The sequence below is a fragment of the Mirounga angustirostris genome, unplaced genomic scaffold, assembly GCF_029215605.1.
Source record: "Mirounga angustirostris isolate CCGP_5_RB_7025 unplaced genomic scaffold, mMirAng1.0.hap1 SCAF_5, whole genome shotgun sequence".
NCBI classification, from domain to species: Eukaryota; Metazoa; Chordata; class Mammalia; order Carnivora; family Phocidae; genus Mirounga; species Mirounga angustirostris.
This window is the reverse complement of record NW_026991713.1, coordinates 111,528,699-111,546,092: the sequence shown is the minus strand read 5'-3', so window position 1 is coordinate 111,546,092 and position 17,394 is coordinate 111,528,699. Positions and strand designations below refer to the sequence as shown.

The 17,394-nt window shown below is 51.5% G+C and overlaps 1 protein-coding gene across 2 annotated transcripts in view; it reads right to left on the bottom strand.

Moving 5' to 3' along the window:
• The window catches only part of JCAD (junctional cadherin 5 associated), a 40,912-nt gene that overhangs the window by 9,621 nt on the left and 13,897 nt on the right, over nt 1-17,394 (bottom strand). Inside the window, exon 3 of one of the 2 annotated variants that reach the window (XM_045874242.3) lies at nt 830-4,632. In XM_045874242.3, coding sequence (XP_045730198.2) covers nt 830-4,632 — 3,803 coding nt within the window. The remainder of the gene's footprint in view (nt 1-829; nt 4,633-17,394) is intronic. The other variant, XM_064591884.1, reaches the window with a different exon arrangement.

The following is a 17,394-nucleotide window of genomic DNA, read 5'->3' as shown; positions in this document are numbered from 1 at the left end:
AGAAAATGCTGGAAACAGAGTTGCCTGTTTGTGACAGAGCTGAGAGGTGAGAAATCCCTGTTGCTGCCACCAGGAACCCGCCTCGTGGTTTGACCTGGAGCAGCTCTGAAGGCGTTAGGGTGACCGAAGGGAGAGGCCCGCAGGCCTGCGCGGCCCTGCTGCCAAAACCCTCTGTCCTGGGCTTTAGCACTCAGGCCTCAGGGGGCCTTCTGGGACAGAGCTGATGGGTGAACCTTTTATAAAGGGGTAGGGTGTTGAGAAAGTACAAACTGTTCCTTTTATCTCCTAAACCTTTTTCAAGTTTCATAAAAGGTGTGGTAGCAAAAACAGATAAAATGGGGGACAAAGGATTTTGGAAGGTGCAGTGTGAGACACAACATCATGGGCTGGGCAGTTCATATCATTATCTGGGTACGTTTTTCTTATCAGAGTTAATAAAGAGCGTGCGGGTGGTCTGGATGAACGCTTGTTTTGGGAGAGAGAGCAGACTACCCACGTTATGGCCTCCCGCAAGGCTCATCGAGGTGTTGCGCCAAAGCTGGAATACTTTACTGATTTACCTCTTCACGGTAAGGGACCCAACACTTGTTTATATAGGTAACTGTATATAATTGTTTGCATAGGTAATTTCCATAAAGATATAATCCTTCACAATACACCACAGGATCTTGATTTTTAAGCAAAGCCTCTGGATAATTCTTTGTAAAAGGAAGAATCTTTTGGAACAATAATTCATAATCTCAACTTCACCAATGCAGGATTTTCATCATCCACCAACCTGGTGTTTTCTCTACTCTGAGAACGCCCGCCTGCTCGCCCGACTCCTCACCTGGGCACCAGAAATCCTGCTGGACGTTCTTCTTGTCCCTCTGTGCCGACGGATGCCCGTCTTCTTCCAGCGAGGGGGTACCCCTGGAGACAGAGGGGGGGTGCCCGGCCTTCTGCGACAGCTCCCCAGCATTCAGAGACACTGGGCCTCCAGGTGGCACCCCGGGGCCCCTCTCAGCCTTCAGTTCCTCAGCCTCCTCCATGGAGTCAGTGCTCCGGGAGCTCAGGAGCCTCATCCGAGACACAGAACTCACCTCTTTCATCCTCATCAAGCGGTCAGGGTCTGCTCTCCTCGGGGGGGAGGCCAGTTTCTCTTGTAAACTTTCGATCACTTTGGAAGTGCTTCTGAGCCTCTTTTCTGAGCCTGACACACTTGGGGTCCTCTCTATAAAATGGAACAGAGTGGACCTGAAGGGTGGTTTTGTCCCCAGGTCCTTGTGATTGAAGGCCTGGGACTCCTGGGGGCTGGGCTGAGGCTCGGGACTGGGCTGAGGCTCGGGGCTTGGGGCCTTGCTGGGGACAGTCCTGTCCACACTTGAGTGCTCAGCAGCCTGGGGAGCCCGACGGACACTCTCCCTCTCCCCGACAAAGAGAGGGCTTTCGGTCCAGCCGCACTTTCTCCTGCCATAAAAGGCATCCATGGACACCGGGGGGTCATCCGGCTGGGCTGAGCTGGACACAGACTCCTCCCTGGGGGCCTCCGGCCCGCGGGCACTTTCATCAGGCCCGGGATGCTGGTTCTGTCCCGTTCTCCTGGCGCCCGGCAGCAGGGACTCCACGGCCACCTCAATGCCCAGGATCCTCGCAGCCCTCGCTTGAAGGGACTCATTCGGGGGGATCTCTATTGCACTCGCTTTTCCTAAAGACCCATCTAACTTATCGGTACTCGGTTTCTGTGCGGGCAGGAGCCCCACAGACCTCAAGTCCGGTGCGGAGAGTCCTCGGGGTTTGCTGGCAAGAGAGAGTGGGAGCAGCGGGCTCCTCTCCCCTCCAGCCCCAGCCTGCCGAGGGGGTGCTGTGCTCAGCTCCCCAGAAATGGAAACACTGGGCAGCTCCTGACTTCCCTGGGGCTGCCTCGGTTCAGCTGGATTGGACGAGGGCGCTGGTTTTGTGTCACTTGACCTAGAAGACGTCACTCTGTGCAGCGGACCTGGGCTGACGGCTAGCTTGTTCATTCTGTGCTCCGCCTCCTGGTGCCCCTCCTCTGCGACCGGGCTTCCGTGTGCCCACAGCGAGGCTGCACCCCTGCCACCACCTGGCCCCACCGTCGTGGGGCCCGGGGACTGAGGCAGGACACGGGGCCCCCCGGGCTTCTGCTCCTCGCTCCAGCTCTCAGACTTGCTCTTCACTCTTCCCGGCCAGGCCCCGGGCTCCTCCAGCACCGGCCTCCTTCGGGGTTCCTCAGCTCTCCAGGCCCGGCTGGCTTCACCGAAGCCCCAGTTCTTGCCTTCGCATGGCCACTCTGTGTCACTGTCCTCACTGTGACTGTCGCTGCCACTCTGACCGCTTTCCTCCTCCTCCTGAAGCTCCTTGTTAAAACTTTCTAGCTGGCTGATCAAGTCCCAGGGGCGCCGGCTAACGGGCTTCAGGAGAAACTGCCCGAACAGCTGCTTACTGTTGCAGGGGCCGGTGGTCTCCCCCTTCACAACCTCACCCCGGGACACAGGGCTGGCCCCGCGGCCACGGCCATCCGCGCCGGCCCGACCGGGCCCTGCTTTCGGAGCGGGTGCCTGGTGTATGCAGGACGTAGTCCTTGAGAAAGCGCTGTTGCTGGAGGGGCTGAGGGACATTTGACCTTCGAGGGGAGGCGCCTTTGGCCTCTGGTTCTGGTCACTGGAAGCTAACGCCGTGGGCGTGTGAGCTTCAGAGGCCAGGGGGTCTGAAAGTCTGGGAGTCAGTACGGCTTTTGGGGACCCTCCCAGCTTCTCAGCAGCGAGGGGCCGTGGGCTTTTGGAGTCCTCGGTGAAAGTAGTTTGTGTTTGCTGATCTCTGTACTGGTGTCCTGGCCACGAGCCAGAATACTTGAGCTCTCTGTGTTTTGTAGGGTGAATGAATCTGAGGTCATTTGTTTGTTTGCCTTCTTCTGGTTCCCCCAGATCTTGTTTCTGGAATTCTGTTCTCCCAACCATGCTTCCTGTGAGAGCTTGCAGCTCCAGGTCGGTGGAAGACGTGCTCAGCAGACTTTGTTCTTGCAAAGCCGGGCTCTTATCAAGCCCATTCTTTTTACCAGTGCTCTGTTTTAAGTCATTGTTGTTCCTATCTATATCTGGCAGATGTGATTCGGATTTAACTGGGATGGAAACCAAACAAAATATCGTCTCGTTCATTTTTTTCTTTGAACTTTTCTTGGTCAGAATCCCAGTTTCAAATTTCTTGAGCTTGGTTCGAGTTTCCCAGGTACTCTCGCCCTGCGGGCTTGGGGAGGAGGCTGGGCCTTCTGTGTGTCCCTGCTGGCCGCCCCCCGTGGCAGGCCACTGTCCTCTCATGGCCCCATGGTCTCGTTGCTCAGGGAAGCCGCTGCTCTCTGCATCCCTGGGGCGCGGGCCCCACAGCCACCGGGGACTGGGATCAGCGGTGGAGGAGCCACTCACACTGCCTGGCGGGGTCACTGCACTCTGCGGGCTCGAGACGGTGCCATCGTGTTGACTGTGTCCATGCTCAGGTGCCGGGGTGGCACGGGGGCTGGGGTTGTAGGGCTGCCCATCAGCCGCTGCTTCCTGACAGAAGCCCTGCAGGTGGGCCAGTTTAAAATGTCGGATGCGTGGGTCGTCAAAGGGAATATACAGAACAGAGCCGTCATAAGCGGTGGTAGGCCGGGGCTGCAGGGGGACCCCGCGAGGAGAGTATGGGCTCACACCATACTCATTCTCGGGTCCCGGGGGGCCGGGAGGAAGCGGACAACCCGGGCCCGGCAGCTCCACTGGATGCTGCTGCTGACGGGGACCGCCGCACTCGGGCCTGGGCGCTGCATCCTCCACGTAGGGGTTGGAGATGTGCTGGGGCGGTGACCGGTACGATGGCGGAGGCACGTACACCGGAGGCTCTAAACCGGAGTCAGATGCACACAGCTCCAGCCTGGGCTCGTGAGTTCTGCTCAAGTAGGAGACACACAGGTCTACCTGCTGGCTGACTGGAGAGTCGCTGTTCTCCACTCCCACCCTGGAGTGCTGGTGAGAGTCGTAGGACGGGGGCTTGAGGGGTCGCCCAAACTTGGGCCGGGGTAAAGGGACCGAGGAGCCGCTCTTCTCAGGGTTCCTTGTGGATTCCAAATTTGGTGCACAATTTGGGGGATAAAATGGGATTTTAGGAACACCTGGAAAATGTCCATCATTTAATGGAATGGGGATGTCCATGCAACTCAGGCTCTCGGAGGAAAGAACCCTGGGCAGGGACTGGGATTTCCCTTTGCTTTGGGAATTCAACGCCTGCTCTCCTTGCATGAATGGGTACAGATCTTGAAATAATTTCTCCCCATCACCATCGGACATCTGCCTCCCTAATTTCCTTGGCTGGTTCCAGCTCTCGAGGCTTATATTCTGCCACTTGGCAGGTCCCGCCATTCTCAGCTCTTCTTCCCAAACTGCCTTCTTCATCACATTCTCTGTCCTTCCTCCAACTTCCCATGGGCCCTCCCTTGCATGGATGGGCAGACCTTGTGCTTGGGCCATGCCTCTGACCTCCAGATCTTCTCGGTCCCTTGGCCCCAGCAGGCCACTGACCTCCTGCCGTCTTCTTCTCCAGTAGGCGTGGTCGTGAGCAGTCTGCGGTTGAGAGGACCACCTTAGCACAGGCTGATGATAAAATCTACAAAACAAAGAGGCACAGAGGTTATACCGGGGCAAGAACCACATAGAAGAAACACGTCCTTCTCTGCTTCTGTGACTGGCGTTCCGAGTCAAACTCGGGTCAGTACTTCTGCAAAGTATCTTCCTAACCAGAGTACTTACAGACTTTAAAGAGAACATGTCCCACTAATTATGGTTGGAAGGCAGCCACGAGTTTTGTCACCAAGGGCCTAGGGGTGGCAGCAAGAAGCTGCCCACAAGAACATGAGGATGTTGGTGGTACTTGACAGATGTCAAGGCTCTTAGAACTTCAAAGTGCCCGAGGGAACAAGGGTCAACTCGAGAGCAGCATTTCTCAAAGTGTGGTCATGGGCCACTAGGAGTCCACTCCCTGCTGAGTCCTGACAACTGAGCTCTCCCGGGAGTTCGTCTGGGAACCTGCTTCTCAGAACTCCACCCCAGGGCCATGGTTCTTAACTTCAGCGTGGGCAGGAAGCATGAGAAAGGGTTGCTCAAGCACAGACGGCCGGGTCCCATCCCCAGGTTCTGATTCAGCAGTTTCAGGTGGGACCCCACAAAAGTGTATTTCTAACATGTCGCCAAGCGATGGGGTCCCAGGCACCCCACTCTGAGAACCATCACGGCCAGTCACTGTGAACCAGGACTTCATGTTAGAATCCAGAGGGGCTTCCCAAGTCCCGAGGCCCAGACATATCCCTGCTCCGTCACGTCAGAGCCGGCAGTGGGGTTTCTCCAGGTACCCGGATATTCCCAGTGTGCGACTGAGACAGAACCAGGGCTTCAACAGAGTTCCCGCACTTCCCTGATGACAAGAAGCCCCCAGTGGGCTCGTTAAATACACACGTTACCAAGTCTCTCCGGTAAAAGTTCAGATTCGGGAGGTCTGGGTCAGGGTCCAGGTGCCCACAGTTGTAGCGAGCACTCCAGGGGAGTCTCATCTTAGGTGATGTAGGAAACACTGCTCGGGCTGACCTGGAAACTCACCAGGAGAAGAAGGGCTCTGTCGTGCGCCAGGACCCCCAGGGCAGGCAGGAAATGGAAGTACCAAGTGCCAGCCTGCTCCCAGCTTGCCGCCCGTCACCTGGCCACATGTCAGAATTTCCTTGAGAGCCCCCCAGTCTAGCCAGCAGCACGAGACCGGTATATTTTGCCATCCCCTCAAATGATCCTAGCACGCACCCGGGGTGCAGAGTCACTGTTCTAACGCAGCTGAAGAAGAAATCCGCACAGCACTGTTGTCCTGCGCAGAAAGTCAGGGGCTGCTACAAGCGACTGGAGGCTAGGCGGCTAGTTTCTCCATAGCGCGGAGAAGCCATCAACCCAAAGACATCATGGCACGCTCAACTGCTCTCATTAACAGACAGTGTTCCAACTCCAAAACCGCTACTGGGTTTTGAAATCATAAAAGCAATATGCAGTTGTTGTCCAAAATCTGGAAAAACAGAGGAAAGTACAAAAGACAAAACCTGCTTGTCATCTTTCTCACCCAGTGACAGTTATTTTGATACATATGCTCTAGGCCTGGTGTAGGTGAGGATGCGGACTTTCGAAGAGCTGTGGTCTCCGCCAGGGATCTGGTTTATGTGGACATTCTCCTGCATGCGTAGTGCGGCCAGCAGCTGCTACGTACGTGGCCGTTACTACGTGCTCGGCCCACGCCACGGGCCTTCTGTCCGTTAACGCACCTGCGCTCTCGAGACAGGAACTGCTGTCATTCCCATTGGACCGAGGGGGAAATGGGAGGCACAGAAGATAAGGAACTTAACACTAACATGCACTTGGGCACGTATGCTGTCTCAGGCACTGTGGGAAGGATGCCCAATATCCACTGCTCTCTCTCCCTTTTGCAGATAAGGAAACTGAGGCACAGAGAGGTTCGACATCTCTCCCAAGTTACACAGCTTGCAAGGAGTAGGGACCGCTTCAAACACAGTGTGACCCTAAATAAAGCCCATTCGGGTAGCCACTCCGTGTCATGTCTTCCGATGGAATGCAAAATTCCTCAAGTGCATAATTTTAAAGGATGGTTGTTAGTATTGTATCATAGGGACAGGATTCCTTTAATCACCGTTAGGCCTCTGTAGAGGACATTCCAACACTCTCTGAGAAACACTATTGTTCGCAAACACTAAGCAGGTCGCAGATTATACAGAATAAATCCTTAGAAAAGGAATTAGTAGATCGGGGGCGTTATGTTGTCTCTATTGTCAAATCTGCCCTTAGGCCCACAGTTGCAATTTACTCTCCCCCCCCCCAGATGCAGAGGAGAGCCAATCTTGCTGATCCTTTCCCATCTCTGGTTGTTACAATTAAATTGTTTCCTTATTAGATAAGTGGAAATAACTCCTGATTGGTTTCAGTTTGCATTTCAATGATTACTAGTGAGGGTAGCTTTTTTTTTTCCATGTGCTCAGGTGTCCTTTGTGGTTTTCAAAGGATTTCTACAGCACAGCCCACTTTTCAGCTGACAGTGGAGTGAGGATGGTGGGAACGGGCCCGTGGGGCCGCTGGTTCTGGGCAACAGCAGGTGAAGGCCTGGGGTGGGGCGAGAGGGTGAAGAGCTGCCAGGAACTGGCTGAAAGGGGACCATTCCCAACACCCGGATGGAGGCTGCTATTCTGCGAGCCTGGATGGTCAGTAAATAGTAAACATCCATGATCACCACCATCATCATCATCACTACAGGCATACCTCACTTTACTGCGCTTCTCAGATCCGACCGTTTTTACAAACGGAACGTTCAGGACTTCCGTGGAAGAAGTCCCTGCAGATGGGGTGGAAACAGCAAGAGAACCAGAATTAGAAGTGGAGCCTGAAGATGGGACTGAACTGCTGCCGTCCCGTGAGAACACCTGAACGGATGAGGAGTTGCTTTTTACGGATGAGCAAAGAAAGTGGTTTCTTGAGATGGAAACTACTCCTGGCGAAGAAGCCGTGAAGATTGTTGAAAGGACAACAAAGGATTTAGAATATTCCACATACTGAACTGATAAAGCAGCACCAGGGTTTGAGAGGATTCAGTCCAACAGTGAAAGAAGTTCTACTGTGGGTCACACGCTATCAAAGAGCATCGCATCTCACAGAGAAATTGTTCATGGGAGGGAGAGTCAACCAGTGTGGCAAACTTCACTGTTGTCTTATTTTAAGAAATTGCCACAGCCACCCCCACCTTCAGCAGCCACCAACCTCGAGGCAAGATCCTCCTCCAGCAAAAGGATGATTTGCTGAAAGCTCAGATGGTGGTTAGCATTTTTAGCAATATTTTAATTTTTTAATTTTCTATTTTTTTAATCTCTGTGCCCCACGTGGGGCTCAAACTCATGACCCTGAGATCAAAAGCCCCATACTCTACCAACGGAGCCAGCCAGGTGCCCCCATTTAGCAATATTTTTTTTTATTAAGATTCTATTTATTTATTTGACAGAGAGAGAGAGAGCGAGAGAGGGAACACAAGCAGGGGGAGTGGGAGAGGGAGAAGCAGGCTTCGCGCCGAGCAGGGAGCCCGATGCGGGGCTCGATCCCAGGACCCAGGGATCATGACCTGAGCTGAAGGCAGATGCTCAACGACTGAGCCACCCAGGCGCCCCTAGCAATATTTTAAATTAAGGTACGTACTCTGCTTATTTAGACATAACACTATCGCGCACTTCAAAGACTATGGTGTGGTGTACACAAAAGTTTAGTATGTATTGGGACACCACAAAATTCATAACCGGACCTGCACTCTCTCTGAGGCATGCCATCATCAGTACCACCATAGTCGTGGTATTTTGGAATTCCTTCTTTGCCTCAAGTCCTGCTCCCACCCCCGCTCCAGATAACTTTTTAAGCAGCCACTTAAAGCAAAACTGAGTTATCGGTTGACAAAGCAGAAAATACTTAAAATCAGTTTGAGGTAAAGCGTTTGCCACTGAGCAGTCTAAATGCTACTGCATTTACCACTTACACAGAGTGGCGGTAGTCTTAACACGGGGCATGGCTGAAGGTCAGCTTCTTCATTTGCTCTTGCTATTGCTGAAACTTTGTTCTGAGCACTTAGGATTTGAAAGCTTAGCAGAACTCTTCTTGGGGCAGGTTCCATAGGGACCGGGCAGGGTGGAAGCCCTCACCTGCACCCTCCTTGCACAGCCCCGCCCCCACCTGAGTGGGCCAGCAAGTCACCACCGTGCGCTCCGGAGGCCACAGGCCCTTCCCTGAGGAAGTCCTCTCTGACCGCCCGTCCATCACAGATGCCCCGAGAAACAGCAGAAGATGCATGGACTGCAGGGTCTTAGACTCTACACGCAGTCCAAGGGCAAGACTGAACCACTGCAACTTAGTAAGAAGTGACAGTTGTCATGGACCCAATTGAGAGAGAGTCAAGAATCTCCTTTCTTGCCTCTGTTCTTCAGCAGATAGTGAGTGGGCTTTATATACCACACAGCTTTAATAAGCACCGTTCTTACTCCTTACAGTCCTATAAACATTCTCCTGGGGCACCTGACTTTATGAGAAAAACCACATTGTGTGGCTTTTGCTCATTTTCTCAATGGATATTCTGGTTTCTCAGTAAATGTGTGGTGTGCTTAAGTGCCAAGAGGTGGCCGGGATCCCAAGGTGCTATTTGTCTATGGACGTTCCATGAACATGATCAGAAGACAAATAAAGGATGACATAAATAGGGCAAGAACAGTCAGGCTGTAACTACCTACACTAGTAATGTAGTCAGTTTATTTAGGTTTAGGTACCCCACCTAAAAAGGTTACACTGTATCACTTTAACTTTGTCAAAACTGCCCTATCTAACTAACCAAAATGGCTAAGCATTCTGGATTCAGCTTTCTTCTATTTGTACAAGACAAGGTCATCTGGGAAATAATAAATAATCTATATAATAGAACATGCTAAAGAACCTACTTAACAAACATCTGTCCTGTACCCAAGATGCCTGACTCAGACAGGTTCAAGTGGACCCCACCTGGTGACAGTGCTGGTCGGTTTCTCCCTCAGACAAGCTATCAAGCATGGATATCTACTGGCTTCAACATGTGATGTCCATTCTCCGCTAAACTGTGTGTTCCCTCACATGGCTTCAAGGCCAAGAGCATTTTCTCGCACCTTTGAGGAAATGAGAGGAGATCAAATTTTTCTTTTGAAAACAATGAGAGCTAATAATTTACATCTTAAACAAGTTAACAATGGGACGTTTTACAAAAACAAGCTGAACACATTAATACAGGGTGGGAAAAAGATAAGAAAAACAAAGTGGAATGTGAGAACTCAAATAAATTGTGTGGACAAGTTCAAAGAGACAGCAGGGTCTTTCTACGGAGCGCCTGGGAAAGCAGGACAGAGGTGAGGCAGACGTTACGCTTGCTGACAGCCCCACGCCTTATCACAGAGAAGAAACAACTGATAAAAACTGTTTGGAAAGTATCTGAAAGGGGAACACGTGAAAAACAACATGTCCAAAGGAAAAGAGGCAAGCCCATTCGCTGAATATATAAAAGCTAATGGTGAAAAAAAAAAAAGAGAGACATTTCTATGAGTACACTCATGACTCATTTTCAACCACAACAAAAAATACTGTTCTTCTTTTTTTTAAAAAAAGTAAAAGCCTACTTAGAATGGCAACATTTGACGTGTTGTAAACATGGTTTCACACGCTCCGGGATCACCTTCTCAGTAGACTCCAGGTTCTCAGGAGCTGTACTAACTTCTCATCCAGGCACACAACAGCCTAGCTCTGCGTCGATACTGGTGGGCATGGGAGAGATGCCCTCCCTCCTCCATGAACAAAATCCTGAACCTGGTTTCCCGGGGACAGCCCCCAAAGTCTAGCCAGCAGTGCTTCCCAGTGGAGGTCCGGGTGGAGGGTGGGAGGTTCCACTAAAGTGGACTCCAGGTCCCGTGATTTCTTCCAGTTGGCAAGCCTGCCAGCCTAGCAGATGCTGGTGTTGCCGATTGCCTCCCCACCCTACTGGTCACATCCTACAGGATGTGGGGGATAGTTGTGGCACTCTGCCAACGCTATTCCTTCAGAAGCCACTCCCTACTCCAGATGGGCCCATCTTACCCAGATGCACAGTCACTTAAAGAGCCTCCCACTCCTCGAAGGAGAAGCTCTCTTCTTCTAGATTGGCAGAGGCGTTGGGCCATCTCTTTAGAGTGACTCATATTCACCAGTCCCCGTGTGAGATGTCTGACATGTTTCTGTGATGGGGTCAGCCATCTACTGCTACAGAATTTGCTCTTAATGCTCCCCGGGCCTGGAAGCCTGCAATTCTATTTTTCAGTGTGCCCTGGTATATTCAATACGCTATACTGTGTAAATAACCCACTGACCCAGGGTAATAAAAAGGTAATTTTGGAAAGGAAAATATGAGGTCAAGAGAAGAGTAAGACTCACATATGGAGGGTAGCATAAAGATCAGTCAGAGAAGATAAGGCTCCTTTGGAAACATTATGGATCAATATCACTGTTGAGCAACAATTCAATCTGAACGAGAATTGTTAGTTGTATTTACTACCGGTTACTAGTCACCATCTGATAAATTTCTTAGCGGGAAGAAGACGACAGAGCAGAGGGGAAAGAGATACTGGTGCTTGCAGTCAGGCCAGAAGGAGCCCAATGAACCTATGTCCACCCCCAGGGAGGGTTGCTTCCGGTCCACAGGAGGGTCAGGGCTGTGGTCCTGCCCCGGGCTACAGGGAGCATCGGTGGCTTTGGGCTTCTCGGTGCACCAACAGGGAGGGTATGGCAATGCCCTGAGGGGAGCCTGAGCACCCAGCCCACACGCTGGCTTTCCAGACTGTGCCTTCTGCAACATCGCTTCCCTTCGCTTTGTCTCTGATTCTTCAGCGATGGGAATAGTTCCTTCCTTTCTGAGTTCGTTGGGAGGGCTTAATGAGAAGATACATTCAAACTGTTTTGCGAAGTGTCTAACATACAATAAGCCCTTGGTTTGTTTTTTTTTTTTTAAAAAAAAAAAAACAAGTATTACTATTATTAACCCAATTAAATTCTCAGCAGCATCGATCATTTTGAAATTCTTTTCCTCGTGACATCCGAGGAAGGAGGTGAGGGGCACAAAGGAAAGAGAGAAGAACTGAGTGTTTGTCTTTTGTGATGATTATTTTAGATCCGTATTGTCTTTTCGAAGTCGTAATCAATGGGCCTTCACAATAACAGGAAATAATGATATAGCTGACTGTCATAACAAGACTCTGCCCCTCCGGTGATGGCTGGTCTCTAAGGAAGAAGCTACACCCGCTTCCATAGTGATGATGGAGAACAGACCAATATTTAGTTTATTAAAACAAAGCAGGAAGAGCAAGCTCTGACCCATTTTTTTGCCCATAACTCCAATAGGTGAGGCAAATACTGAATTTCCCCTTTTCTCTTTAATAAGGACATAGTTCTACCGTGAAAATGTCTTCGCCGGCGCAGTCTATATGGTGTCGCCATCAACAATGAAGAAAAGCCACCCCTAATTTCTCGCTTCTCTTTCACGATCCTATGGCCACCAACCCCGTGCTCACGTGGACATGCAGCGAGCCCTCTCTGTGCCTCACAGGTTAAGCTCCGAGCAGTGAAGAGTGGGGGAGGCAGCCGCCAAGGAAGGTCAACCAGACCCAGAAGGGGCTAGAAGGGACGAGCCCGCTCTCTGTGTAGACAGACGAGGACACTGTGCCCATCATCAGGTACAGCAAGTACACTTTAGTGCATCAGCTCGATTCTGGTCTCAGGTTCTTTGAACCTCATCAAGAACTCAGAGGTATCATCATCTCTGAAACAAAGTAAACTGGAACTAAAGACGCACTCAGGGCTCTTTTTGGACCTGTGTTTCGTCTTCTTATCACCCAGTGCGCCTCTCGCTTGGGTATCTCCTGGCTTCCTTAATGGACACAGTTCTCTGACCAAAGAAGGCACTCAACTCACAATTCTCCTCTTGACCAGGGCCCAGCTACCCAGACCAATGAAGCTCTAGGCTGTGCTGCTGGAGTCTCCCCATTAATTCTAGAGGCACCTCCTCATCATCATCGCTGTTCTTCCTGAAGTCTCATGTTCAGAGGATCTAACCTGCTTCTTGTCGGGAAGCACTGGCAACAGGAAAGCTACATTGAGAGTGTGTGCCGGAGGGGGGACCAGCTCCAGGCATGTCTGGATGGTGGCAGCGCTTACAACCAGAACAAGGCACCTCGCAAGAAGGGTTTACCAAAAAGACAGTGGGAAGCATAGGGGGTCGGAATCTGCCATGTGTGTTCACGAACTCACCAGCTCAAACAATTCGGACCTTCCTCTGTGAAGAGGTCAGAATAATACCACCTAATAATTAGGATATGAAGCAAGCAGCTAAAAGACAAATAATGTTTGTGGAAATATAATTTTGTAAAGAAAAATAGATACACAGAAACAGATGTTAAACTTGAAGGCTTCCTTTTTGGAAAACCATTATAAGCAGGCTATGACTTGAGAGAAGCTTAAAAAGCCTCTGAGAAGTGACTGTTTCCCATATCCAGTAGCACCATTGAGAGCAGACGTCTGCTGATCAAATAGAAACCTCCCAAGATGAGGCCCCTACCACATCAGAGACTCGTCTAGGTTGCTACGTCTCTCCTCAGTGACGCCTGCCACTGATGACAAGATGTAATTGCAAGTTATTCTCATGGTTAACTAACAAACAGCTTTACCAGAATTCCTGGGGCCAAGCAGAGAAGAACCTATTATGGTATGACTTTCAGATCCAAACTCCTGCTATGTTAAGTTATTTTACAGCTTCCTCTGATTATAGTCTTTCAGCGGAAACACAGTAAGGAAACCGTGAATGCCTGATAACGGCCTTCTACATATTTTAAAAGTAGCGAAGTATTATGCAGTAATGGCTACTTACATCTTAAGCATGCCGTTTCCTCCATGTATAGATAACAGCTCGCTTTTCCCCTATGCCCATTTCCTCTGTTCTCTCCTTAATCTTGGTGCGTGCACGCGCACGCGCACGTGTGGACAACCCAGCCTTGGAACAACACAGTATGTGCATTGATGGCTCAACTTCATGCAAACTGATGAACCTCTCGTTATAATCTTTGAACACAGATGTAAATGTAAGCTTTCAGAAACATCCTTTCCATATTGCCAGAGGGAGGACACAGACGTTACATATGATGCACTCCAGAAGTATCTGTTGTTGGTTATACAGCAAGAAGGAGGACACACTAAAAATCTAGCACCAAATCATGTGATATATAGAATGCTGTCTGCAGTTTTAAGACACCCGTGGTTTCCCAGCTATGAACCTGTCGATCCTGTAGTGACATCTGATGTGGCCCGTGAGGTTTTTCCTGTACCATGTGAGTGACTTTCGTGCAAAGCCTGCAGCCAGCTCCAGCAGCACAATCTGCTAACCGAGACCATTTAGGAGTGGTTTAGCCTCGAGATAAGCTCTCCGGAGTAACTGACTTAAGGGGGAAATGCCAAGTCTCTGGAGTTACTAAATGAATGACCTGTGAAAAGAGCACATGTTTGGGGGTGCATGGTCAGCACTCGCCTCCCTCACCCGCAGCCCCTTTACCAAGCGCAGGTGAAGATCAGACATCCACATCTGGTCATCCCCTCCTCCCCGTCCACCCTCTCTTCCCCTATCCAGCCCCTGCTCCCTGTCCCCGCTGATGGGACAGGGCTGAGAGGTGCTAACCAAGGCCCAAGCCCAACTACTGAGTCCTTCTCTCAAAAATTTAAGAGGCATGGGTGGTGGTCACCAGGGGCTTCCTGAGCTAAACCATCACGTAGAAGCAAGAGCAGAACAAAAGTCACTCTGAGCCAAAGTTACTAGCCAGTAGGGGCTGTCAGTGAAGGGAAGAGGCTGGTCTGCAAAGGAGGGAGCAGAAGCACCGGGAGATGCAGAGCCAGGTGACAATGGGGGACAGAGAGCGGAGAGGCCCCCAGGGGAACCACTCACGACCCCGAGAGAGGGCGACTGACTACCGATCTTGGGTCCCAGCTTTCTCATCCCCACATCAATGAGGCCCCGCTCGTCTTCATTTCCTACCTGTGGGCTCCGCAAGACTCCCCATTACAGCCTCAGGACAACTTGCTCCTGTCATTCGAGCGGGCTGGGGTCTTGCACCCACAGAATCTACAAAGGAGGGACACTTCCCTGCCGAGGCTATTCGGCCTCCTGGGACTTTTGCTGAGTCCCGTGTCTGTTCCTTCCTTTCCCTTCCACCCTGTTCGTCCCCCAGGAGGTAGTGGTGTGGACAAAGCCATCAAAACTGCCTCTTCGGCTGCCCAGCCTGGGAAGTCGGTGCCCCTCTTTTCCACAATGGAACCTTCCCAAACCAGCCTCGCTCGGGTCCTCTCACTGGAAAAACCTTCTCTACTTCCCATCCCGTCTTCTCCCAGTGTTCTGAAATACTCAGCATTTCCACAACTGCCTGGGCATAGAAGTACTAGGTTTCATCCAATTTATTTTAAAAAAATGTGTTGAGTGTTTAATAAACGCAAAATTCCTTAATAGGAGTTAGCAAAACCAGAGATGAATTCGCAATGGTGTCAGCTTTCGGGAAGCGGACAATCCTGGGGACCAGGAGACGGTGCTGGTAGAACACCCGGGAGCGAGTCATTCCCCCAGAGGCCCCCCAGAAGGCAAGCTGATAGGAGGGGCTGCTGGTGGGAGCTAGGAGGAGGGGCTAGGGAGGAGGGCTCTGGGTCGTCCCAGGCAGGGCTTGGTGCACGGAGAGCACACAGCGGTGTGCCCAGGAGAGGGCACAGGACTCGGGCTTGGAGGCGGAGGCGGAAGCCCGTGGGGCCCATCCCGAGCTGGGGGTTGACATCGCAGGCAAAGTCGAGTCAAGGCTCCATATTTGAGGTTTTCTTTCTCAATTTAACTGGATCTAACCAGCCCTTACATAAGAAACGCTGTTGGAAGCCGAGGTTAATTACTGAAGGAAAGACCAAAGTGCATCATTCTCACCAGACCACCTTGACGTTCGAGGCGTGGCCCCCGACGCGGGACAACATGGCCCTTACGACACACACGGAGTGGCAGCATTGCGCACGCGCGTCTCATCTAGGTACGGCAGGATGCATCCCTCATGCAGCGCCCCAGACAGGAAAGGGACGCAGCTGTGCTCTGAGAGACACTGCACATCCACGCATGCCAGGGGGAGGGCAGAGGACAAGGAAGTGAGAGACGACAGTCCCCCACACGGCAGCAGAGAATCCCATGCCCCTTTCAAACGGGGACAGGCCTCACGTGGGGAGAGCTGGCCACCAGCCTGCCTGGCAGCCCCGGCCTGAGTCCCAAGCCGGGCGTCCCTCCGCTGTGGTCCTGAGTGAGTGGCCCTTACGACATGCTCTGGGCTTCATGTCCTTTGGCTGTAAGGACACTGCTAACCTGCCATCCTACCAGAATAAGACAAAACCACCTTCTTTGGGCCCCTGTGGCCTTCCCAACCACTCTGACCATCTTCTTTGGGGAGGCCGTGGGCACTGAGGCCAGGCCTGTGGTGTGGGGACACGCCCCAGGGCAAACCTCACCCCACCCAAGACACTGCCAGAAGAGGAGGCCCTCCTGAGCCGGCCTGGGCTGCTGGCTTGGAGTTGGGGGCCCCATCTGCCCCTCCAGACCCAGAGACCAGCCCCAAGTGTTACTGTGTGGGAGAGGCAGGAAGCAAGACCTAGCAGACGGAAGGCTGGGACTTGGCAGAGAACCACTGATTCATCCCGATTCAGAATTCACATAAGCCAAAGTACTGTTGGGTTTTCTTTTTCTTCAATTTCCAGGCTTTAACTCCTAGCACCTATTTATTTCCTCTCGAGACATTTTTTTTCCTGAAAAGAAATTCTCCTGCCTACCTTTCTGTTCGCTTTTCTGTTTGCCTCCTGTTTCCAGTTCTCTATAAGCTACTAAAGGAAGAAAACATCTTTTCAATTCAACCCAGGAAGCCTTGCAGCTGGTCTCTGAGGCTCTGGGCACTGGCATGGAGTTTTGCAAACATGTATGCATATTCTTTTTACTCCCCAAGGCAACCTTCCATCCAAAAGCTACCCTACATCTCATAAGTTAATCAGCCAACCTCAGAAATGGGGTGGGGGTGGGGGGAAATGGCCGGATCTGTCGAGAACTCTGTCATCTGTATGAAGACATCCCAGTGCTACCCAAAGCTACTTACATGAGCACTTTACTCATGACAGAAAGAAAGACTGCCTATAGATCCGATTATGCCTACCTACCTAGAGGCTGGGCTGTGAGTGCTTGTGGTCTCAACAGCCTGTTAGCACTAAGGGACTAGAACATCTGAGCAGGTTGTAGATGAGGCTGGGAGCCACGCGGCCTGCCCCGAATTCTAGAGGGGATTTTACTGCCCCTTCCTCTGATCTGTGAGACTGAGGGAGACCCCACACAGCCTACAACGCCCATCTGCAGGGATTCCACTGCCACAAATGGAGTCTCCTGCTCCTCAACAGTTGTTACAACGGTGGAAGAAAGAACTGAATCCATGAGCACACGTTAGACACACTATGTATCCAGCACTGTAACAAGCAAATACACAGGAAGGAACAGACACAGTGGAGAGCCTCAGTGCCCTGAAATCCGAGACAGAAGGTACAGACACACTCAGCACAAAAGCTAGAAGCAACAGAAGGCAGGACAGAATCGTGCGCAAGTCTGCGTAGTGTGATTAGGGCTGTCCTAACTCTGCCGACTCATGCGTAAGCGGCCTCTCCCCAAATCCAGCGTGGGCAGGTATTTCAGGGCACATGGCTGAAAAGAGACTGA